General features: G+C 41.8%; 2 protein-coding genes across 2 annotated transcripts; one reads left to right on the top strand and one right to left on the bottom strand.

Moving 5' to 3' along the window:
- The first annotated feature begins 4,088 nt into the window (after window positions 1–4,088).
- Window positions 4,089–13,635, top strand: GNG5 (G protein subunit gamma 5). The gene is made up of 3 exons (XM_083359307.1): window positions 4,089–4,306; window positions 7,261–7,390; window positions 12,263–13,635. The coding sequence occupies exons 1-2, from the start codon at window positions 4,226–4,228 to the stop codon at window positions 7,384–7,386; spliced, it is 207 nt and encodes a 68-aa protein (XP_083215433.1). The 5' UTR covers window positions 4,089–4,225; the 3' UTR covers window positions 7,387–7,390; window positions 12,263–13,635.
- A 77-nt stretch (window positions 13,636–13,712) lies between these two features.
- RPF1 (ribosome production factor 1 homolog) lies at window positions 13,713–21,794 on the bottom strand. The gene is made up of 9 exons (XM_083359306.1): window positions 21,499–21,794; window positions 20,760–20,816; window positions 18,975–19,055; window positions 18,090–18,185; window positions 16,640–16,793; window positions 16,320–16,402; window positions 16,059–16,240; window positions 15,856–15,982; window positions 13,713–14,123 (listed from the first exon to the last, which is right to left on the bottom strand). The coding sequence occupies exons 1-9, from the start codon at window positions 21,703–21,705 to the stop codon at window positions 14,082–14,084; spliced, it is 1,029 nt and encodes a 342-aa protein (XP_083215432.1). The 5' UTR covers window positions 21,706–21,794; the 3' UTR covers window positions 13,713–14,081.
- Window positions 21,795–24,529: the final 2,735 nt, after the last annotated feature.

The following is a 24,529-nucleotide window of genomic DNA, read 5'->3' as shown; positions in this document are numbered from 1 at the left end:
AAAGTACTGCAAGAATGGTGATCCAAAAACTATATGAGGGGAGTCATTGGGGAATTAAAGCATAGGTAGAAATGTATTTGAAATTCTAATGCTACCCTTGGAATTTATGGGATAGCCCAAAGGGCTACAGAAGGATTTTTGATATGTAAAAGGGTTAAGGCTCCCAAAGGAGACCAATAGCTATATGTAGAACAAGTACTGGGGTCTCTGTTTTCTCTTTGACAGGAAGGCTTGGTGGCGCAAACAGCTCCTTTCGAATTTCCAGTCCATAAGATCCAGCCGGGACAGTAAATGGAAGGAGGAACTTCTACAACCAAAGAGGGGAAGTTCCTTATATTGAATCTGCTGTCCAGAGGGCTGAGAAGGGTTGGACTCACTACACACGAGCCAAGGTGGTGACTGGACCTGAAAGGCTGGACGGTCATTCCAGGACAAGGATTGAAAGCCATGCTCAAGAGAGAAGTGGTTTGCTACAAATAAAAACAATAACTGAGACAGAAGTCACACCATTAGAAACTGAAAATGTAGAATTGTAAATTGTAAGAATTAGGTGGTAAATGTATATTTTTTGTTATTGTCAGTGTAACTGCTGTTATTGCTGTTGTGACTGTGGATCAATTTGTGGGTGTGAAATACTGTGGATTCTAATTCTAATATTACTGAAGACAACACACCAGAACAGCCTAGGAAATAAAGGTAAAACTTTGTGGGATTTAAAGGTAGATGACAATCATGAAGCAGTAATGGATATTGCAAAAGGAATTAGGAAAGTGGCTAAAGCTCCTGAACAAAAGTATGAAAATATGTGGTGATTGGAGTTGGTTAACTAATTGGCTTCTCAATTTTGGATGGCTAAAACAAATGTGTGTAGGACTTATGTGTTGTGCATGTCTGCAATGTATTCCTTTATGTGCATCTACTTTAACCAAAGCTGTAGGAAAAGCTTTAGGAAAGCCTTAGGAAAAGAAGAAGTTATACAGCTAATGGTTATAAGATTTTCTAAGCATGATAATGAAGACCTTTCAGTGTAATAAAAATTAAAATGGGGGATTTGATAGAAGTAAATGAAAGGTCTTCAAAAATTTTAATATTGAAAGAGAAATTTAAAACTGAATATGCTGCAGTGGAAATTTACTAGGTGAATGGAGATGAGAACCAGGAAAGGAGAGCACAAAGAAAGGATGCTAAGTGAAACACGTAGGCAAAAATTAGCTGGGTCTTAAGAGTGGGAAGGACGTGGCGGCTAAGTGGGTTAGGACGCTGAGCTTGTCGATCAGAAGGTCGGCAGTTTGGTGGGTCGAATCCCGAGTGCCGTGTAGCAGAGTGAGCACCTGTTACTTGTCCCAGCTTCTGCCAACCTAGCAGTTCGAAAACACATAAAAATGCAAGTAGGAAAATAGGGACCACTACGGTGGGAAGGTAACAGAGTTCCGTGCGCCTTTGGCGTCTAGTCATGCCGGCCACATGACCACAGTCATCCTTGGACAAGTGCTGGCTCTTCGGCTTTGAAACGGAGATGAGCAGCAGCCCCTAGAGTTGGAAACGACTAGCATGCATGTGCAGGGGAACCTTTACCTTTACGAGTGGGAAAGGAAGAAGACAAGCTATAAAAACGTAAGAGAAGATAACTAGTAAAACAGGAAAGAACCTATTTTTTCTAAGGTGACAAAAAGAGGGCTAGAACTCAAGCAACTGAGCATGTGCAATTAGTTGATTAAAATTAACTGACACACCTTGCATAAATTATCACTTAATTTTAATGTACATGGGATGTATGACTTAGTATGTAGCAGGAAATATGTAGGAGGCAGTCAGAGAGTGTAACCTCATAGTACCTCAGCCAATGGGGAAAGAGGAGGGATGTGCAGCTGGGGCCAGGGATCTATAAAAATGGGAATATTTTGGGTTGAAACTTTGGAGAGAACCAAGTTTTGATAGCTTCTCTCCCCGCTTATTGCAATAAACGAAACAAAAGGCCTTCACTGTGTCTTGGCTGGTTATTGGTCAGGAGAGCTTGTCTCTGGTCACGAAGGAAATTGGCCAGGAGCACATAACACAATTGTTAAAAATTCTTGTTATTGCCATTTTTGTCAGTTAAATAATTGTTGAGTCATTTGTTTTCTATCAATAAATCCAGAGATGTATTACTTGGTACCAGGAGGAATAGTATAGTACCAGGAAGAACTTAAGTGCCATTTAATCTTAAATGTCTGAGATAACAAAGTGCACAATTAAGACTAGGTGTTTTACTTTCATATAAATATACACAAGATTATACTAGGCACTGGAAGTGAAATAAATCATAAAGTAGTGTTAAGCCTTGGCATTCGTGAATTTTTAAACTGAAATTGGTGAAGTTTTGCACTAAAACAAAAGTGTGCTGACTGAACAGAGGGGAAGAGCAAAAAATTTCTTGAAGTTTTTAATATTTTAAGTATTTAATATTTTTAATTTTTGTACATTGTATTTTATTGCATTGCCCTGTGCACTGCCCTGAGTCCTTTGGGAGAAGGGCAGTATATAAATTGAATTAAATAAATAAAGTTGTTCCCTATTGAAGTACGTGTAGCAAAACCCTGGGCAGTCTTCAACATGCAGGGAGGGATCGTGGTTTAGTAGGGTCTGGTTTTGGCCCAATAAATGTTACAACATGCGGGAAAGATGTACGACCCTCATTTGCACTTGCTTATTGCCTTCAAAGTGCATCTCGATGACTTCCGAAAAGAGGCCAGCTTCCCAACTGTTCTCCCATTAGGGTAGCCTGAGGGCTTCCCACGCACAAGAAGTTGGCTCGTATCTTCGCTTTCACTCTCCTCCCGCTCCCCTAAGCCGTTGAAAGTGGCGGGAGACAAAAAATACTAGAAAAATACCGTTTCGCGGGGGGGGGGGAATTAAACGGAGAGGTTCCATTTTACGGGGAAGCTCAGCGATGGGTGGCAGGAAAAACGTGGTTCGTTAGACAGCGGGTCCGCCTCGCCTCCGGGTTAGTGTTAAAAATATTTAAGAAACGTGTTTCTGAAAAAAACTTGAACACCGCAGGCCCGTTGGAAATACAAGTGTGGACGTTATATAAAACAATCATACAAATTATTTGCAGTGGCAGAATAACCACCTTAACCTTGCATCTTAATTTAATTTAAATTTTATATTGGATTGTTTTTTAAATTTTGCCTTGTAAACCGCCCTGAGTCCTTTGGGAATAGGGCGGTATATAAACCGAATAAATAAATAAATAAATCTCTCCCCCCCCCCTGCGCAGACGTCTGTAGTTCTGAAAGTTGTGGGCTGAGTTTACCAGAAACCTACACACGCGTCCGTTAGGAGTAGACTTTGCAAACGGATCGCTGACGACCCGAGGCTGCTTGGAATTTCCAATCCTAAATCTCGGAACTTTCGCACTGTTCTCGAGACGAGCCTTTCCCACTTTTCTCAGCCCCCAAATCCAGCGCGCTAGGACCGCATACAAAACTAGCCTTTTTGGGCGACCTATTGACGCGCAGATGCTACATCCAGCTGTTCCGTTTTGCACGGGCAAAAGAGGGGCCGGTTAGCAAACACCACGAACACACGACATTTAAATTATACAGCGCCGCTTTGAAACGTTGAACGAATTACAGCGTCTCGCCCTCACGCACCAACGCTCGGGCGACAACGAAGAGAGAGCCGACTCCGTGGAGTTGTCGTTGTTGTTTTTTCCCCAGCAGTTACGTCCCCCAACTGTTGCGGCAGTACAAAGCCTGCCTTCCCGACCGACGACGCGCGGCCGACGCCCCAAGGGACTTTCGCGAGCAAACTGAGGAAAGTTCGTTGCGCGGCTGCCCCTCCCCCCACCCCCCGCCGGCCTCCTCTCCTCTCCTGCCGCTCGAGACGGGACGGGAAGCCCCGCCCGCTCAGCTTCTCAAACTTAATTTCCAACGGGCAACTTCGACTTCCGCTTCGGGGGGGGGGGGAAAGCGCCCGGCCGAGTTTGCGCAGGGAGCCCGCCAGCGCGCGCTGCTGCGCACGAGTCTTTCCTCCCCCCTCCCCCCCCCGCCACCACTCCCACTCCCGCCCGTCTCGAGAGTCTATAGGCGGGGGAGTTTTCCAAGCGCCGGAAACTTGTCCGAAAGTTCCGAGAAGCAAAAAAAAAAAAAAAAAACACCTCCCCCGCCCCACCCCGTTGCCAGCGGCGGCGTTTTTACGGGTTCGGCGTCGCTCGGAGTGAAGTGGCGTGAGGGAGGGGGCCATGTCCGGCGCCTCCAACGTAGCCGCTATGAAGAAAGTGGTGCAACAGCTGCGGCTCGAGGCCAGCGTGAGCCGCGTGAAGGTGAGCCCCGGAGTGGGGCGGAGACCCAAGGCCGCCCGCTCGCTCGCTCGCTCGCTCGCCGGCCCGTCGGAGCGCCTCGGCCGCCATTTGCGCACCTCGGGGGAGAAGGCTGCGTGGGCGCTCAGTTTACGGAGCGGCCTCGGGAGTCTTTCTCGGGCCTGAGCAAGAGTGCCTCGGGGGCCTGTTGTTGTTGTTGTTGTTGTTGTTGTTGTTGTTAGTTGCGAAGTCGTGTCCGACCCATCGCAACCCCATGGACAACGTTTCTCCAGGCCTTCCTGTCCTCTACCATCTTCTGGAGTCCATTTAAGCTCACGCCTCCTGCTTCAGTGACTCCATCCAGCCACCTCATTCTCTGTCGTCCCCTTCTTCTCTTGCCCTCAATCTTTCCTACCCTTAGGCTCTTCTCCAGTGAGTCCTTCCTTCTCATTAGGTGGCCAAAGTATTTGAGTACAGGGGCCCTGTACAGAGTGCTTTTCTTTTAAAGTCCTTCTTAAAGTGTGATTTTTCCCCCCCTCAGGATTCCTGAGGGACCCCTCCCCAAGACCTTCTTAGGGGGCCGGCGAAACGGCAATTATTTGTCAATTTACGCTGGGGGGGGGGAAACAAAAAAACCGTAACAGTATTGAAATCGGACGACTTCAGAAAGTAAACGCGCCAGTTTTTAATACGGTAAACGTGGAGAAAAATAACCCCCGCGAGCAAAAGCTCTTTTGAGGCTTCTTCGTCATTTTGAAAAGTGGGAAAGGATCCCTAGAGGGGGGGGAAAATGGAAGAAACGGCGGCCTGTGTAATGAATGCCGTACAATTTTAATTCCGTCTCAGCAGCCCTCACCATAATGTACGGGCCCCTCCCTGGCAAACCAGATCTAGCCCGTCTGCTTTTGATTTTACCCGGTGCCCTCCAGATGTATTGAACCAAAGAAACCCCAAATTGTATTTTTTTCCCCAAGGCTATATGGGAGTTGGAGGGAGGGGCGCCGCGTTGCCGAAGTCGGTCCCAGTCGCGTTGTCCAATTTTCCACTTGGATCAAGTTTTTTTTTTTTTTTGCTGATTCTGATCCTTTTGCGGTTCGTTCAGGGTTTCCCCGTTTTAGGTTTGGGATCGTTGTGAAAAGGAAGGGCGCAGTTTGTCATCTCGATCTAGAGCTTTTTTTTTTTTGTTCTTCGGAGGAAAAGAAAAGAATAAACGCCATCTGGCAAACCAAGGTGGGACTCCACCCTTGTTGCAAAATGGGGGTGTGTGTTATTGGCTAGGAAAAGCTGGAGAAGGAAGGATGATTTGCTGGGTTTCGTTTTTTCAAACCTGAATCAAAACGTACTTTGCTTTCTTTGTTGATTAGAAACAGTTGATTGTAATAATGCTGCTTGCTACTGTACATTTGTTGTTGTTGTTAGTTGCGAAGTCGTGTCCGACCCATCATGACCCTCCTCCAGGCTTTCCTGTCCTCTACCATCTTCTGGAGTCCATTTAAGCTCACGCCTACTGCTTCAGTGACTCCATCCAGCCACCTCATTCTCTGTCGTCCCCTTCTTCTCTTGCCCTCAATCTTTCCCAGCATTAGGCTCTTCTCCAGTGAGTCCTTCCTTCTCATTAGGTGGCCAAAGTATTTGAGTTTTAGCTTCAGGATCTGGCCTTCTAAAGAGCAGTCAGGGTTGATCTCCTCTAGGACTGACCGGTTTGATCGCCTTGCAGTCCAAGGGACTCGCAGGAGTCTTCTCCAGCACCATAGTTCAAAGGCCTCAATTCTTTGGTGCTCAGCCTTTCTTATGGTCCAGCTTTCACTGCCATACATTGCAACTGGGAAGACCATAGCCTTGACTATATGCACTTTTGTTGACAGGGTGATGTCTACATTAATCATCTTCAAAACCTGAATTGTAACACGTTTGCTTTCTTCATTAATCAGGAAGACTCATAATAAAATAATGCCACTTGCTAATACACATTTCATAAGCATCTGGGACCCTTCAATTCTTTTACAAGAATTCTAAAGAACAAAAAATGCATTGTCATATTTGACAATATCCAAACATGAATTTTAATATTGAAAGTTAGCTTGTTGAGCAGTTACTGAACTTTAAATATACTTTAGCAAACCGTCCATATTTTCGTTTGATGTTCCATCAATAACAATATGCTTTGGAACAAATATCACAGTCCTTGATTATTAATTACTTTGAGACATTGAGGAACTGACATGCAACACCTGCAACTGTAAAGACTTGATTTAAAAGTCGGTGATTTTAAAAGGCTGAATCGGGGAGTTATATTAGTTGGCAAGAACTTGATAAGATTTTGGGGAATTCCTGACAATAAACAGTCTGGTTGTGAAGAGGTTTTTGTATGAAGATAGGGTGTGCATTTGACAATCCCAATGTTCTCATATACTTTTGGTGGGATATTTTTGGGCAATACTGTAATTAATCTCTTACTGTATAGACAATCTTTAACTTATGATCATAATTGAACTTGGAATTAAGAGTCATAAGTTGTTGCAGTCATAAATTGAGGGATCATGTGACTGGATTGGAAGTTACAATCGTTTTTCCAATAATTGTTAAGCAAACATAGCAATTGTTAAGTAAATCCATTTTTCCCAATCAGTTTTTTGGAAATATGAGAAACTGGCAAAAAACCCATCACAAATTATGGTCACATGACCACAGGACACTGGAAATGACTATAAAGGTGAGCCAGTTGCCCAAGTGCCCAAAATGTAATTACATGACCATGGGTGTGTCTGCAGCTGTTGTAACTCCAAAAATTGTAAGTACCTAACTAGGTAGGTCAGTTGTAACTTTGCTCATTAAATTACTGGTTGTAAGTTGAGGCACCTGTACAGTCATTGAGGAAAAAACCTGTTTTTTGATGTCTGACCAGTTTAAATATCTGTTACTAATTATATTAATAAAATACAATATTACATTATGTAAATGTGGTTTTCTGTTCATAGGTTTCACAAGCTGCAGCTGATCTGAAGCAGTTTTGCCTTCAAAATGCACATCATGATCCTTTATTAACAGGAGTTTCATCAAGTACAAATCCATTCAGACCACAGAAAGTCTGTTCTTTTCTCTGATTTGGTAAGCCACTGCAATCTTTCACTTGTAAACCTTTAAAGTTAACTATGACTTCACTTTCCCTAAAGCAGGGATGGTGACCTCTAGACTTTTTTTTGGCAACTTTACACAGTGTTGCTTGGTTGTAGTTGTAAAAGTAATCAGAAATTCTGTTTCTGGAAGTAGAAAATAAACACAAAATAAGAAACTTATCATTTTAAAAAATAAAATTTCCCCACATTTCCTTTAAAACCTACAGAAGCACAACCTGATCTATGTGTCTCTTAAAAGGCATTAAGTGTCAGTCTCTCTAGCCATCCAGTAGTTGCCACTCTTGTCCTCGGTATAGTGCAGGGGTCGGCAACCTAAAAAAGAAAAAGAGCCACTGGGAACCGGTTCCATCACAAATTAAAAAAAGAGGGAGCCGCGTGCGTGTGTCCATGCACGCGCATGCGCAAAAAGGTTTTTTGCGCATGCGCGGACGCACGCGGCTGCCATTTTTTAAAAAATGAGATGGAACCGGTTCCCGGTTGCCCGATGGCGACGGCCCGTCTGCAAAGCTGCCGCTTTCGGCAGCTTTGCAGACGGGCCGTGGCAGCTTCCGCAAAGAGCGGCGCCCCTGCCCATTCCGAGAGGTGCGCGCGCACCTCTCCGAACGACCGGAGGTGCGCGCGTACCTCCGCGCGAATGGGCAGCGGTGCCGCTCTTTCAGGAAGCCCGCCGCGGCCCGTCTGTGAAGCTGCCGAAAGCGGCAGCTTAGCAAACGGGCTGCGGCAGCTTCCGCAAAGAGCGGCGCCCCTGCCCATTCCGAGAGGTGCGCGCGCACCTCTCCGAACGACCGGAGTTGCACGCGCACCTCCGTGCGAAGGGGCAGCGGCGCCGCTCTTTCAGGAAGCTGCCGAAAGCGAAGGGGCAGCGGCGCCGCTCTTTCAGGAAGCTGCCGAAAGCGGCAGCTTCCTGAAAGAGCGGCCCGCTGCCCGTTCGCGCGGAGGTACGCGCGCACCTCCCCAAAGGTTTGGGGAGGTGCGCGCGCACCTCCGGTCGTTCGGAGAGGTGCGCACGCACCTCTCGGAATGGGCAGGGGCGCCGCTCTTTGCGGAAGCTGCCGCGGGCCCGTCTGCTAAGCTGCCGCTTTCGGCAGCTTCACAGACGGGCCGCGGCGGGCTTCCTGAAAGAGCGGCACCGCTGCCCGTTCGCGCGGAGGTACGCGCGCACCTCCCCAAAGGTTTGGGGAGGTGCGCGCGCACCTCCGGTCGTTCGGAGAGGTGCGCACGCACCTCTCGGAATGGGCAGGGGCGCCGCTCTTTGCGGAAGCTGCCGCGGGCCCGTCTGCTAAGCTGCCGCTTTCGGCAGCTTCACAGACGGGCCGCGGCGGGCTTCCTGAAAGAGCGGCACCGCTGCCCGTTCGCGCGGAGGTACGCGCGCACCTCCCCAAAGGTTTGGGGAGGTGCGCGCGCACCTCCGGTCGTTCGGAGAGGTGCGCACGCACCTCTCGGAATGGGCAGGGGCGCCGCTCTTTGCGGAAGCTGCCGCGGGCCCGTCTGCTAAGCTGCCGCTTTCGGCAGCTTCACAGACGGGCCGCGGCGGGCTTCCTGAAAGAGCGGCACCGCTGCCCGTTCGCGCGGAGGTACGCGCGCACCTCCCCAAAGGTTTGGGGAGGTGCGCGCGCACCTCCGGTCGTTCGGAGAGGTGCGCACGCACCTCTCGGAATGGGCAGGGGCGCCGCTCTTTGCGGAAGCTGCCGCGGGCCCGTCTGCTAAGCTGCCGCTTTCGGCAGCTTCACAGACGGGCCGCGGCGGGCTTCCTGAAAGAGCGGCACCGCTGCCCATTCGCGCGGAGGTACGCGCGCACCTCTCCAAAGGTTTGGGGAGGTGCGCGCGCACCTCCGCCCATTCGGGGAGGTGCGCGTGCACCTCTCCAAATGGGCGGTGCCACTCTCCATTTGGAGAGGTGCGCGCGCACCACTGCCCGTTGGAAGAGGTGCGCGCGCACCGGGCGGCTGGGAGCCGCAAGAGACGGCTCAAAGAGCCGCATGCGGCTCCGGAGCCGCAGGTTGCCGACCTGTGGTATAGACTTATCCTTCAAATATGTCAGATGCTTTCCTGTAAACTAATTTTATACAGGGCTTCTGGGAAGTAAGTCCCTTTTTATTCAGCACTTACTTCCTTGTAAGTGTCAGATTGTACCTTAAGTTTTTACTGAAATTTGTAGTCTGACAAAAGTATCATTTTTGTTGAAATATATATGACAAATATTTCACAATTTATTAGAATTTTGAATATTGAAAGTCTTTCACAGCAAAGTTCAATCTTATTGAAAGAGGTAAAGAACCCTGAATGTTTAGCTTGACTTCCAATAACTACATGCCAAATATATATAGTTTGTAATAAGTAATTGGATAAGTTTTTTCCCTAAACTAGTCTGGGATTTCCTGATGGTTTCCCAATTAAGTGGTACCCAGGTTTAACCCTGTTTAACTGTTTCAGCATCCACCAGGCTTGGCTAGGTGCCATTACCTGATCTTTTTATGGGAATGAGATATAGGTAGTCCCTTGACCTATGTCTATTTGTTTAGCATCATAACTTTGATGATAGCACTGAAGAAATGGTAGTTATGTGTGGGCTCTTGGGTATTTGGCTATCTCAGTAAGCCTGTGGTCATGGGATTGTGATTTGTATACATGGTAACAGGTTCACACTTAGCAGTCATGTGATTGTCATTTGCAACCTTCCCTATCAGCTTCCCCCAAAGACAATGGGGAAGCTGACAGGGAAGATGTGTCACAAGTCACTGAGATCAGTCTCCCCCATTTACTCATTCTCACACAGGCCCTCTATGCTTGCGCTGGCCACTTGTGCACCTCCTTCCACGCTTCCCAATCCATGCTTCACTTCTTGTCATCCCTTTGTCTTCTTCCTGACCTGTGCTCTTGTGCTCCCTATCTAAGCCATAGCACACCTTCATGCACTCCTCCCAACCTGCACCTCTCACACATGGCCTAATCCAGCGGTCTCCAATCTTTGTGGTTTGACGGCCCAGCTGGGTGGGGGGAGAGAGGAACTGGGCTGCTGCTCATTCACGTGGCCCAATTCCAAATAGACACGGCTCAGTAATGGGCCACGGTCCAAGGGTTGGGGACCCCTGGCTTAGTTCCTTGATTGGCATTGTGTCTGTCATGCATCCCCTTATATCTTACCCCTATTCTTTTGCCCTCACTCAGCAGCATCCATTTATCTCCCTGTTGCTCTGGGTCTTGCAGCCCCACTGACTTTAGGTGTGGGAAGGAATTTGCCTCAACTAATGACTGTGGGATTCAGTTAATCATAGCAAACGACTGCAGAGTTTGTCATCACTAAGTGATGCAGTTGTGTTTTACAACATCACTTAGCAAAGGAAATTCCAATCCCCACTGCCATTTTAAATCCAGGATTATATGTAGTTTGAAACCTGGTAGTGATTTTTATACATTCTGCCCAATTTTGTATAATTCCATGATTCATTTATTTTCTTTTATTGTACTTTTATGCCAACAATTAACAGTTTTCTCGATGATCTTTTGTCACCTCTATTGACCTTTACTTCTAAATAAGTTTCCTGGCAGACCAAATATATGCTATGGTTCATTTTTTCTCCTAGACGTATCTTTAAAACTCAAATTTTCTTTCAGACTTTACATTATTGGGAAACTGATAATAAAAGTGATGATTATACCTAATCTACTTAGAAACAAATCATATAGTACAGCAATTTTATTAAAAATAGCATATTATAGCTAGGATATATTTTTAAGTGGATAGTTTTAAATGAATTCCATTTTAACTGAAAATTTTTCTTTTATACCCTTTCAAACTAGCTTTATAAGTTAACAATTTAATCTTTAGTAAATAATCTCTTGGCTCTGTTTGTACTAGTATTTTATTGCTACATTTTTTTCTAATTTAATCAGAATGTTTACTGTGTTTTCATGCAAGCCTATTAAAAAAACTGTTATACTGGTCAGTGTCTAGAACAGAGATGTTCTGCTCTGGTTGATATGCAGTAATTTCAGTCACACATCTACTTAGAGAATAGCCTAACGTTCCCCCTTCCAGTTAAATACATGAATAATAGCAAATACCCCTCCTCACATCTTGACCGAACAACAAATATATAGAAATATAAATTGAGTATTCATTTATTGCTGAACAGGACAATAATTGAAGTGACACAATCTCATGTTTGTGTTTTTTTAAATACAACCTTGTGAATGTTTTTATAGATTAGAACTACATATGAGGGCATTCTGTTAATGCCTTTTTATGGGATTTTGTTAACAGAAAATTTAAAAATTATGTGGTCACTACATAAGACGTAACTACAAAATATGCTGAGCCTGACCTAACTAACCTAGCATTGGCCTACCCAACAAACTAAGAGCATTTCTGACTTGCTGAAATCGTCTTGGCTGATATGTTGATCATCTTTCCCATATGGCCTGGCTTCGCCCTTCTAATTTGTTCATTGGTGAAGTAAAAATGAGTATTTCTTTGATAGACAGAACATGGAATAACTCATTTTCTGTCCCCATCTCTCTACTCAGAAATAAACATGTACAGAATAATGGGAAATAATTGTGAGAAAGGGGAGTTGGGAGCCCCATTTTGTGCTGCTTTAGTGTCCTCTCTTGGTTTGGAAGCCAAGAAAAGGGGTGAAGAATTTTAACCACAAAGTAATGTTCACTTCTTTAGCTTACATTATAAGTGAACATGGCCAGCAACTGATTTGTTTTGGCTTGTTTTGATTTGTTGTACTGTATTGCAAACTACCGTTAAAATGTCACGAGTTTAAACATTTGTCAGTAACTTAAATAATGCTTCGCTTTGTTCAATGAGTTTATGTATTCTTCTGTCTTACAGATATGACAACTTTTCCTAGCTGGTTATGTTGAATATGGAAATGAAAGAAGATGGCTTGGAACCTGTATAGAAATTTTGTATTAATGTGCCAACTTTGAGCTTGTAAGATTGCTATTATTTCAAACCCCCTTAAAATCTACCTCTCTAAACAAGCTGTATGCTAGTTGCTATAACTCTGTATCATGAGGGAATCAATTTTATATTCAAGCAGTAGTTGACATGATTTTGAATGTTAGCATAAAGTATTTCAACTTGTCCTAATACTTTGAACTGTGTATCCAAAGCTTCACTATTGTTCTAAATACTGTCAGTTCATTTTGTAAAAATATTCCTGCTTTTCCAAAACAAAATAGCATCTTCATCTAAACAAATTAGTAATTTACAATCAGTATAGTACTTTTTTCCTTTTTTGTTATATAGTCATAACTAATTTGGAATAAACTGTATTCGCCTCTAGAAGCATCCTAAATGGTGAATATCCTTTTAAAAAAAACAAAATAAATGCCTTGTTATACACTATTTACCAATCTAATACGATTTTATTTCTTCTCTGTTTTAAAAAACTTCTAAAGCTAGAGTGGCATAAATTAGTCAAAAAGGAAGTCGAGATTGAAATTGATTACTAAATACATAATATAGAACAAGACTATAATGTAGATTTTAAAATAGTTTTGGAACAAACGCTGCATCATCTTAAAAAATTGGTTGGATAGTTTTTCTTATTTACAGGTCCATAATTTATCATACCCAACAGGTCAAAGCAAGATCCAAGTTAACCAAGCTGACTGTATCAGTTTATATTAAGTGCAGAGGTAATGCTCAGTTGGTTATAACATTTGAAACAATCATTCCATGGAGAACATGACTTAATTTTCTGACCTATCTGCAGAGTGATTTTTTAAGGGTTATGGTTTGTTCAGTTTTAAGTCTAAAAATTTCCTTTCCTTTGAACATCTGGGGGACAATTAACAAAAAATGGGGAATACATAATATCATTGTGTTCAAACTGGGAACTGCTTTGTAGTACCTATATGTATGCAAACAAATACTAATGCATTTAAAATTAATCTGTAGATTAAAATTACAGATGAACTGAGTAATATTGATCAGATTATATTCAAGAGGTTTTTTTTCTCACTCCTTAAGGAAGCCCTGTGATTATAGATAATAGAACTTCCATTATTTCAATTTTCATTAAGATAGAGAAAATGAGTTATTACCTAATTTCTTCCCCCTTTTAAAAATAAGATTCATTTTCCCCATATATTTCTTGTATAAGCATTTGGCTGAATATTTCTGTTTCTTGTTGTCTAATTTTAAAACAACTTTAATTTAGCTTACTGAAGGTCAAATAAACAAGGTTTGTGTAGCCACTTTCTACATGTGGAGTTATACTGTTATTTTTCTGCATTAATGAGCTACGCTTGGAACAGTCACCAATACATGGTAATAGTATTTGACATGTAAAATGTTTATTTTTGACAATATAACCAACATAAAACCTTATTTTAGCATCCAAAACTAGATATATTTTAATTCAGAATAAGCTGTGAAAGAATTAAGTTACAAAATATTTCTGAGAAGGGTCTGTGACGTTTTAACAGAAGATAGTGGCTAATGCAGTCTCTTTCCTCCAACTTGAAGTCTTCTATTATTTATAAAAAATAACTTGAGTTTTCAGCCCTGAACAGAACAAAGTCATGGCCATGTTGAAAGGGGGGTGGGAGGGTGCTCCATGTATAACCTGAATATCTTCAAGGGTATTCCAGAAGATTTTGTTGACATGAAAAATACCAAAATGGCATTTCTGTGTTCATTCTTATAAATGAAATTTTCTTCGGCTTGTATCCATTTCACGGCGCTAAAAAACAGCAACGTTCATTATAGTTTGCCCCAAAATACATATATTTGTAAATTCATGTACTACAATCCATATTCTGGAGTAATAAATACAAAATTACAAGATTTTGAAGGCATCACAACAAACTTTAGTCAGCCTAAGTTTAGTCTGGACCTTTAGACTTCTTACTGCCAAACAAGAATGTCAGTTAATAAAGATTTATTGGATATGATCTTAAGCACATAGACATCAATTAAACTTTTGTAGACCCCTTTATCTGGGGACATTCTGCTTTCTAACAACCTTCAAGCCTAGAACTCAAGTAGAAATCATTTAGTATGTAATATAAATGCAAAATATTCATTTATCCTCTGCACCAGCTTATGCATATTTACAGAATTCTCATTTATTTGATCTTTCAATAACCTGTCTTTGAAACCTTATTGTTTCTCCAAATAATTTTAAATACGGTAAGTAACCTTAAAATGCATTGATGTGAGGATACAATACTGCCTTGAAAATTATAAATAGGCAAGGCTCTAATTGTGTTAAAAGCCATCTAAAAATTTATAGCACTCCGATTGTTCCTTTTCAATTATATTTTGAATATTTTTCTTTTGATAAATGACTCCCATTTGGTACTACAAAAGAACTTTTGAATGGGTTGGGCATGTGCACAAAATAACTTGTACTGGTAATAAAAACTATTCTTACTATTCTTTAGGATGCAATTATTGTAAGCTTACCATTTTTATGAGTGATTTTTTATTAATGAAATTAGAAATTATGTGTCAGGTATCTAAAAAATATCTCAATTATAATCATAGGTAGTGAGAACATGAAAATAATCCTGGCTCTGACTAAAGGCCAGCTAGTTAATATTCCATTTCACTGAGTTGCCCACCAAAAACAATTGTAGGTAGTCTTTGCCTTACTGCCATTTGTTTAGTGACTGAAGTTTAGAAGGCACTGCAAAAAGTGACTTATGACTGGTTCTCACATTAACAACCACCGCAGTTATTCTGATAGACACAGGGCACTTAGTGAGCAACTTATGTATATGACAACTGCAGTGTACTGGTCAAGTGATTGATATTAGTTTCAAGGCAGTATTCCTAACCAGCTTCCAAGAAGCAGTCAATGGGGGAAGCTGGATTCACTTGACTCCATGTTTCACTTAACAACTGATGACTCATTTAATGACCATAGCAAAAACTAAAATTAGATGCAACTCATTTAATGACCGCCTTGCTTAGCAATAAAAGTTCTGATCCCAATTGTGTTCATAAATCCAGGACTACCTTATAATGGAATGTTTAGATGACCTTGGGGAATGAGGGGAAGAAATGCTACCTAGGGACTAACCATTAAGCCTCTCAGTGGCTTAATGGTCAGAGAAAAATTTAAGAAGGACCTGTTCTAATGGATCAAGAAAAACTGGTAGCAGTTTTTGTTAACGTTAAGATTCTGTTAACGTAGCCTTACAATAAAGGCAAATCATTCGTCTAGTTGTGTTTCTTGTGTGATTTACTTGAGAGGACTGATTATATCTGTAACTTGCAAATAGGACATCAAAGCAGCTGTCTCACTGTTACTCACATACACCTAGGTAGACTGCCCTCATATCTGCAAGCAGCACCCACTATTAATAGATCACACATATAACACCTTGTAAGAAATTATTTGAACTGCAAAATTCAGCCAAGTATCAGCAGTATATATGACTCTGCAATGCTTTATTAAGGGACAATACCTTGTGAATCCATTCATATTCCCCAAACTTGGAGTCAAAAGTTCCTTTTTGAAGAGACCTTAATTTTAAGGTAAAACGTGGGCCTAGTTCTTGAATGGCCACTTTTTTCTCATCTTTGAAGATGTATCTATTAAAGGCAATACACAGCATTAACAAAGTGGTCGTACGGACATCACTTGTAGCATCAATGTTTAAATACTTACCTATGAAATCTGAAAAAGATATAATCACGCTGATTGTGAAATGTAGCTACTTGTCTGCCAACAAACTGAGGATCATGAGGAAAAAGAGAAGCCAGCATGCGACCAATGGAATGGCCCAATCGTGTTGTAAAATTATTCAGGATTATTTCAGGCTGATGTTCTGTGGGATTTTTCCCTTTTCGCTAAAAGTTAATGATGAAAAAATTATATTAAATGTTAACATTAACAAGCAGAGAAATTTGACTACTGAAATAAACTTACCTTTATTTCTTTACGTAGACGAACACTGCTCACCCTAAAGTGAGCAGTTGGGCCTTCAGGCAAATGACTTAATACAAGTCCATCTATTTCAAATGTTAAGATACAATTAAAAATGTGATTTATAACTCAATGCAATTTATGCAGAAAACATTTTCCCCAGAAAATCCATACTCTAAAACAACAAATTTTGGTACTTTGTACTTCATATCCAGTTTGTTTTAATAAACATGCCATCCAGAAAAAAGTACTAAATTCTTTCTCTTCTAATCCAATAGTAAATTTGCTGATAAAAAGTACCATGTAGTTTTCATGAAGGATACTTGGTATTTTACGATCTTCATTAATAACAATCAGATCTGTAAAATCCCTTGAAATACACTGTGGAATAATTTTTTTTAAAGCCAGTCCTCTTCGATAGTAAACATGTGAATTTGGAATACACGTGGACAACTGTTCACAGAATCTCACAGTTCTCTGCCAAAACAAAAAAAAAGGTTCAAGTATAATTATACTGGTCTGTGTGTGTGTGTGTATGAATGAATCACATTTACTCCTATAAAGAAATTTTGGTCACGCTTTAGATCAGACATGTCAAACACAACGCCCGGGGGCCAGATCCGGCCCGCGAAGTGGTTTCATGTGGCCCGTGAAGCCATCCTGGAAACAGTGAGGGAACGGCCCCCACTACTTTGGCCCTGGCCCAGAGACCCTCCTTCTGCCAGAGACCCTCAGATCTGTCCCACTCCTGCCCAGGCCCCCATAGGCACCCTTGATGCGAACGATGTAGAGCTGGCCACGCCCACCCAGTAGGCCATATGCACTCTAGTCACGCCTACCTAGTAGGCCATACCCACCCGGCCCCGAGGGCAACCGCAATGCTGATGCGGCCCTCAATGAAACTGAGTTTGACACCCCTGCTTTAGATAGTCTCTTTACATAAGGAAAGGAGACAACTATTATTGGACTATGTTAATGACCCAGAAGAACTTGCAGAAAACAAACGCTGTGCTATCTACAGTTCATGAAAAAATTATTTGAACAGAATAGAGCTGGAAGGGACCTTGGAGGTCTTCTAGTCCAGCCCCCTGCTCATGGAGGAGAACCTATACAATTTCAGACAAGTGACTGTCTAGTCCAGGGGTCAGCAACCTGAAACAGTGAAAAGAGCCACTCAGAACCGGTTCCCTCACAAAAGGAAAAACTGGGAGCTGCAAAAAATGTGTGCACATGCACATACATGTGCGCATGCGCAGAACAGGGTTTGACTGAAGAGTGGAGCCTAGACGAGATATGCACCTACCCTGCATATTTGAATTGATTGGTTGAACTTTTTTAGTCCCACTTTTTTTTCTTTTTTTTGGACTGCACATGGCAGAGGACTGGGAGCCGCAGGAGACGGCTGAAAGAGCCACATGCGGCTCCGGAGCTGCGGGTTGCAGACCTGTGGTCTAGTCCTTAAAAACCTCCAGTGATGGAGCAACTTCCATCCCACTGATGAACTTAAGTATTCTTATTATTTTTTATTTAAATTTAAAACTTTTAAGTTTACCAATGACTATTTCTATCAATCAATTTTGGCTATAATAAAGCACCCATACAATGTAAGGCAATAGTGACTGCTATAAAATTATTAAATGTTTACTGTTCATTGTATCTCACACACACAAACTAGTTTACAAAATAATATAATACATTCAGTAGTCCACATTATTAAGTATACATATTCCTCAATCAGAGCAAAATATTACGAATTTTAAAAAGTTAATTTACCCCACGAGGTCTGTCAGATGTAGTGATAAGAATTTTTGGAACAGTTTGCCTATTGAAGTAAGGAGCAAATTCATCTGTAGCTTCATCTAAAGTAACCTGAGAATATATAATGATGACATTTGTATGACATTGCACTGATATAGTTAATTTACAGCAGACGTGTCACGACGAAACTGCACCCACCCCACTGCCGGCAATGGGGAAAAAGCTCTGATACGTCACGCGACGTCACAATTTTGACATGTCTATTTACAAAAATCAGAAACTTCCATCTAAAAATAAAAATCAGTAGCTCTGTTGTCATTTATATTGTACTTGTTACAATAAAAAAAATATGCACAACCCTGAGACACAATCTTGCATCAAGCCCTTAGATACAGAATTATAAAAATAGTACCGTAGGCCAGCGTTTCCCAACCTTAGGAACTTGAAGATGCGTGGACTTCAACTCCCAGAATTCCCCAGCCAGCTATGCTGGCTGGGGAATTGTGGGAGTTGAAGTCCACACATCTTCAAGTTCCTAAGGTTGGGAAACACTGCCGTAGGCTTTAGGCTTATTAGATATATTTTAAAAATTGGAATTTAAATTTCTTTGTCTAGGCCAGCATCGTCAGCAAGTTTCTACATCAACTTCCACATCAACTAATTGTAATTAACATATGCTAGATTTTAAACATAGCTCATTTGCAAGAAACTTTTCAGATAGAAAAAAAACAAGACAAAATTGTTTTGAAAGGAAGAGCCTGAAGAATTGAATGTTGAAGAAATGGATGCATGAACTTCAAATAACCATCCTGCCAGCTGTTACAATATATTACAGAAAGGTAAAAATGTCTAATTATTTATCTGGCATGTGTTTCCTTGAAAATGCTTACAGAAAACTACCTCTTCGTCATTTGGATCAACTGTGGTTTCATCATATACACGCTGGTTTTCAATGGTTTTTGGTTCTGGTTTTGGTGGTGCCTAAAAAGTAGAAGTTCACATCAGAAATTGACAGAAGACTTCATACTGAACAACTGTTCCATTTAAAGAATATTGATGCAGTTTAGCAATAGCATCAAAAATGCTAGAAAAATGTAGGCAATCTGAGCTCTTATAAGCTGAAAGCTGATCTAGGAATTACAGAACAATAAATGGAAGACAACAGATTACCCAACTAGTAGTCACAAGTTTCAGAGGGTAGTGCAGTACAAACATTAATCCTTGAGAAGGGCAAAATTCTTGCTAGGGATCATTAAAGAAAGGAACTGAAAATAAAAGTATCACTATTATTAATGCCTTTGAAGAAATCAATATTGCAATCATAGTCAATCTTACAATTCTAATCATGACATCACAAAGAATACTGTAAACCAGAAAATGCTTCAAAAAACTGCAACAAGATTTTGGTCTATAAAAAAAGAAACACTTGAGCAACATTCATGTTTTAAAGAAAGTGGATTAGAAAAAAATGTTTTTCTCTTTTAAACTATAGAAATTGAAAGACAGAACTGGGTTCAAAAGAAAGTCATTCTCAACATAGCAGAACATAAATTGGAATTTGTTATGGCATAAAGAGGTGAAGACGGAAGAGAAGGCTATCACTGATTACCAATCACAACAGCTATACATTACATCTAGTAATACAGGTAGTCTTCAACTTACAACAATTAGTTTAGTGACTGTTCAGTTACAATGGTATTGAAAAATGTGACTTATGACCGTTTTTCAGTTAAAACCTATGCAGCATCCCCATGATCATGTGATCAAAATTTAGATGCTTTGAAACTGGTTTATATTTATGACCATTGTTGTGTCCCAAGGTGATGTAATCACCTTTTGCAACCTTCTGACAAGCAAATGGGGAAGCCAGATTCACTTAACAACTGGGTTACTAACTTATCAACTGCAGTGATTCACTTAACAACTGTAGCAAGAAAGGTTATAAAATGGGGCAAATTTTGCTTAACAAATGTCTCACTTAACAGAAGTTTGGGGCTCAGTTGTGGTCGTTGAGGATTACCTGTAGATCAGGGGTGTCAAACTGCCAGCCTGCGGGTCCGATCCATCACGGCGATACCACACCCACCCCACTGCCGGCAATGGCAAAAAAGTTGTGATATGTCATGACACATCATGTCATGTTGCAAGTTTGACACCCCTGCTGTATGTAGATGAACCACTTCACAGAAAACATGAAGTTGTGTTCTGCCTGTGGGCTCACCTATCATCTGATTGGCCACAAACAGTCCTAAAGTGCTACAGCAAATTATAATTATTGACCTGTTTTAAGTATCTCTCATGTCATTCAATAGGGACGCGGTGGCTCAGTGGGTTAGGACGCTGAGCTTGTCGATCAGGTCGACAGTTTGGCGGGTTGAATCCCGAGTGCCGCGTAACAGAGTGAGCGCCTGTTACTCGTCCCAGCTTCTGCCAACCTAGCAGTTCGAAAGCACGTAAAAATGCGAGTAGAAAAATAGGGACCACTCCGGTGGGAAGGTAACAGCGTTCCGTGCGCCTTTGGCGTTTAGTCATGCCGGCCACATGACCACGGAGACGTCCTCGGACAAGCACTGGCTCTTCGGCTTTGAAACGGAGATGAGCACCGGCCCCTAGAGTCGGAAATGACTAGCACGCATGTGCGGGGGAACCTTTACCTTTACCAAGTCATTCATTCCTCCTTTTTACCTTATCTCCAAGGGCTTCCCGCTCCTTTTTCTTCCTTTTCTTAAGGGCTAATTTTTCCTATAGGAGTAAGGAAGTTGAACAAAAGAAATGAGATGGGTTATAAAACAATTAGGCATATGTCGCCATACAGAAGAGAACCCACCATGCATTGCTTTAACGATTTCCAAGTCTGGGTGCTAAACCTGGGCTCTATTGTTTCTTCTCCTGCTTCTGAGGATAACGATTTGCCTATCAATCATTGAGACCCCACCGAGCAACTTAAGACTCGAGGGCTCCATTCCTCTTTATTTCATTAACATCTGTCCTCCTGTCCCAATTATTTTTTTATTTCTTTTATTTTATTTTTTTATTCCATTTATATCCCGCCCTTCTCCGAAGACTCAGGGCGGCTTACAAGCTTAGCAGTAGCCTTCATTCTATGTATATGCCTGCTTGTTAGGGCTTTCACACACACCCCAAGCGGCATTATTACAAAGTCAGCTTAATTGCCCCCAACAATCTGGGTCCTCATTTTACCTACCTCGGAAGGATGGAAGGCTGAGTCAACCTTGAGCCTGGTGGGATGCGAACCTGCACTAATTGCAGGCAGCTGGTGTTACTTAAGGAGGCATTAGCCCACTGCTCCACCAAGGCTCATTAACTTCCCAACTACCAACAACGTCCCCCTCCTCGCCACTGAGCAAGCTCGGGCTTTAAACGCGAAGGCGACTCAAAGCTCGGCGACCCTTCTCCTTCGCACCTTCTTCTGTTGCTGCTTCCAGCGCAGGAACATGAAGTGGCGCCGCTGCTTGTTCTTAATTTCGGAGACGCTAAAAGTCGGCGGGAACGCGGCCTGGCTGGCTTCCGCGGCATTTCCACGAGCCTTCTCGCCATAAGCAGCCTCGCTCGTTTCGTCAGCATCAGGTCGCCCCTGGGTACGCTTTCCCTGCTCAGAGCCGCCAGCCATGCCGTCTTTTTCAGTAGATGACCTTTCACCTCTTCGTTCTCTTCCGGGTTACCCAGCGTCCCGTCGTTTGCCCACTGCGCCTGTGCAAACTTTCCTTGGTGTAGTACAGGGGTAGGCAACCTCGGCTCTTTTATGACTCATGGACTTCAACTCCCAGAATTCCTGAGTCAGCGTAGCTGACTCAGGAATTCTGGGAGTTGAAGTCCATGAGTCATAAAAGAGCCGAGGTTGCCTACCCCTGGTGTAGTATGTCTGATTTGAGCCTAGACGTGCGTATTTAACCCAACGCGCCTAGCGTGCCCCGTATCGCTGTTGATTTGTAGGCTCCTTCTTTCTCAGTCACAGCAACCATTTTCTGCACAGGCTTTCAGGCAACTCGCCAAAACAAAACAAAACCCAGCCAGACGCTCGAGACGCGCACGCGCGTTCTCAAAAGCGTTCTCGTATTTGTTGGGAATGGACGGACGGGATTGGAAGATAGTTTGCGCATGCGCGAAATGACGAAGCGAAGAAACTGGATGTTAAAAGGGAGTTTGGATTCCTCCGCACCTATGAATTTCTGTTGTGCGGGAAACGAGCCTTTGACGTTGGGAGTTATACTTTTCGCTGCTTTAGCCATGATTTAAAGATGATCGATTAATTGTGTACCATTTCGGTCATCGTTGACTCTTAGTGACCACATAGATTTTGACCTTGCTGCTTGGTCATCCTCTTTCATCTTCCCGGTATTAAAGGTCTCTATAGAAAGCTGGGTTTTCGGGTAATGTGTCTAAAATAGAATGATTTGAGCCTGATCAGTTGTGACTTGAGTGAAAAGAGAATTCTAAGTAGGTTTGTTTAATAATCCATTTGCTGGTTTTCTTTGCTGTCCAAAGCATTCTCAGGAGCCTTCTCCAACCCCAAAGTTCAAAGGCATCAAAACGTGTGCTACAATATCTCAATTCAGAATGAAATAAGACATTGGTCAAAAAATGTTTAATGTTCTTTTTTTTCAAAATCTTGCTAATACAGTAAGCCACCAGCTAGCTAGGTTATCGGAGTAAAGAGTTTCTCCTAATGGAATGGCTCCACAATGGTAATTGTGTTGTCTCATTTTCAAAGTAGGAGGATGTGAGATTTAAAAACCCAAGATTTTATACTGACAACTGGAAGACAAGTCTGGTTAACAAAAACAAAGATTTATTGAAAAGAAAATTGAAAATAATAAAGCGTTTGCAAACGCGGCCTCTTAGACCCTTCCCAAATTGGATTGGATTCAAAGACCATGCTGAGCAAGTTTCACACCAGGCATTTTATACTTTTTTCACGATACACGCCACCCCTAAGAAACAAGTCATTCTTTTGAAGTCGTTTTATAAAAGATCTTCTTTGAAGCTTTTAACTTTTCAAAAAGACTTATTCTAACAACTTCCTTACATCATCACTATCTTGTCTTGTTTACTTGTAATTTTCACCTTGGGATGTTCCTGTCTTCTTTGAAGCTTTTTAACATTTCAAAAAGACTTTGTTGATTACCATTTGTGAGTCACTCTGCCTGGGCAGGAAATAGATAGCCTCACATCTTGGTGTTACATTTGATACAATTTATAAAAGAATAACCTTTATTTATTTTCCTTTATTCAGAATGAAATAAGACATTGATCAAAAAATGTTTAATGTTCTTTTTTCAAAATCTTGCTAACACAGTAAGCCACCAGCTAGGTTATCAGAGTAAAGAGTTTCTCCTAATGGAATGGCTCCACAATGGTAATTGTGTTGTCTCATTTTCAAAGTAGGAGGATATCACAGCTTTGGACATTTATTATGTATATTATGCCAGTATAGATGACTCTAGATGTTTTTAAGCAGCAAATATTTGAATTGTATTCAGTAACACAGCCATGAGAAAGTGCTCCCACAGCCAAGAATTGTCTAATACCTTGTCTCTCAGTCAGCATTTTCTTACCAGAAGAACAGCCTGTCTGCATATCTGGAAAATGAATTCGATCCTGGCATCCTATCAGCTGATTGACTTGTAAGATAAAGGCTCTTAACTCTTCTCAGGAACTTAAGCAGAGCAGCAAATTAAAGGCAATAAAAGAAACATAATACTGTTTTGCAAAATGAGGCATGCTTTTGAAGCCTGCTTTATCTGAACAGAAGCTCAGCCCCAAAACCATAAATGCTAATTTTCAAATCAGAAATACATCAGGTAGCAAATGGAAGGTCATTTGAGAGCATCCGCAGAATGACTTACTCATCTGAACTGAAATTTATAACCAGTATCTTTAAGCATTTGGCTAATATGATTCTAAAACATTTTTTTTAAATCCCAGACCATGTTTTCCCATTATTTTGTGCTGGTTTCTTTTTTTTCTTTAAGCCATTTTAAGGGAGCCAAAATAAAGGAGAGATCCTTATACCCTTTTAGTACTCTTATATGAAAGGATCCTGAGAAATATACTTCAGTAAGAGGATGGACAAAGATTGCTAAAAAAGTTCTTAGTGTACCTGTCAAGCTACAGTTTCTTCTCAATCTTTGGGATGTACCAGACAGAATTCTAAAAGGTGAAACACAAACATTATTTGGAAGTTTGTTACTTTTCATAATTTTTTATGAAAATTATAAAATACAAATGAAAAGAAAGATGATAGGAAAATGACAAAAGAAAGTTGTAGGTACAGAGTTTGTTCTTTTCAATAGATCAAAAATGGCCAAATATTTATTTTCATCTTGAAACAAATAATCTGATATTCTCTCAATCTGTTTTATCTACAAACCCCAATCAGAGTGTTCAGTTATCTTTATACTAGCAGCAGAACAAAGTCCTATTATCTTGGAGGG

The sequence above is a fragment of the Vipera ursinii genome (assembly GCF_947247035.1).
Source record: "Vipera ursinii genome assembly, chromosome: 3".
In the NCBI taxonomy this organism is placed as follows: domain Eukaryota; kingdom Metazoa; phylum Chordata; class Lepidosauria; order Squamata; family Viperidae; genus Vipera; species Vipera ursinii.
The sequence above is the reverse complement of the archived record's forward strand: the minus strand, read 5'-3'. Positions and strand labels throughout refer to the sequence as shown.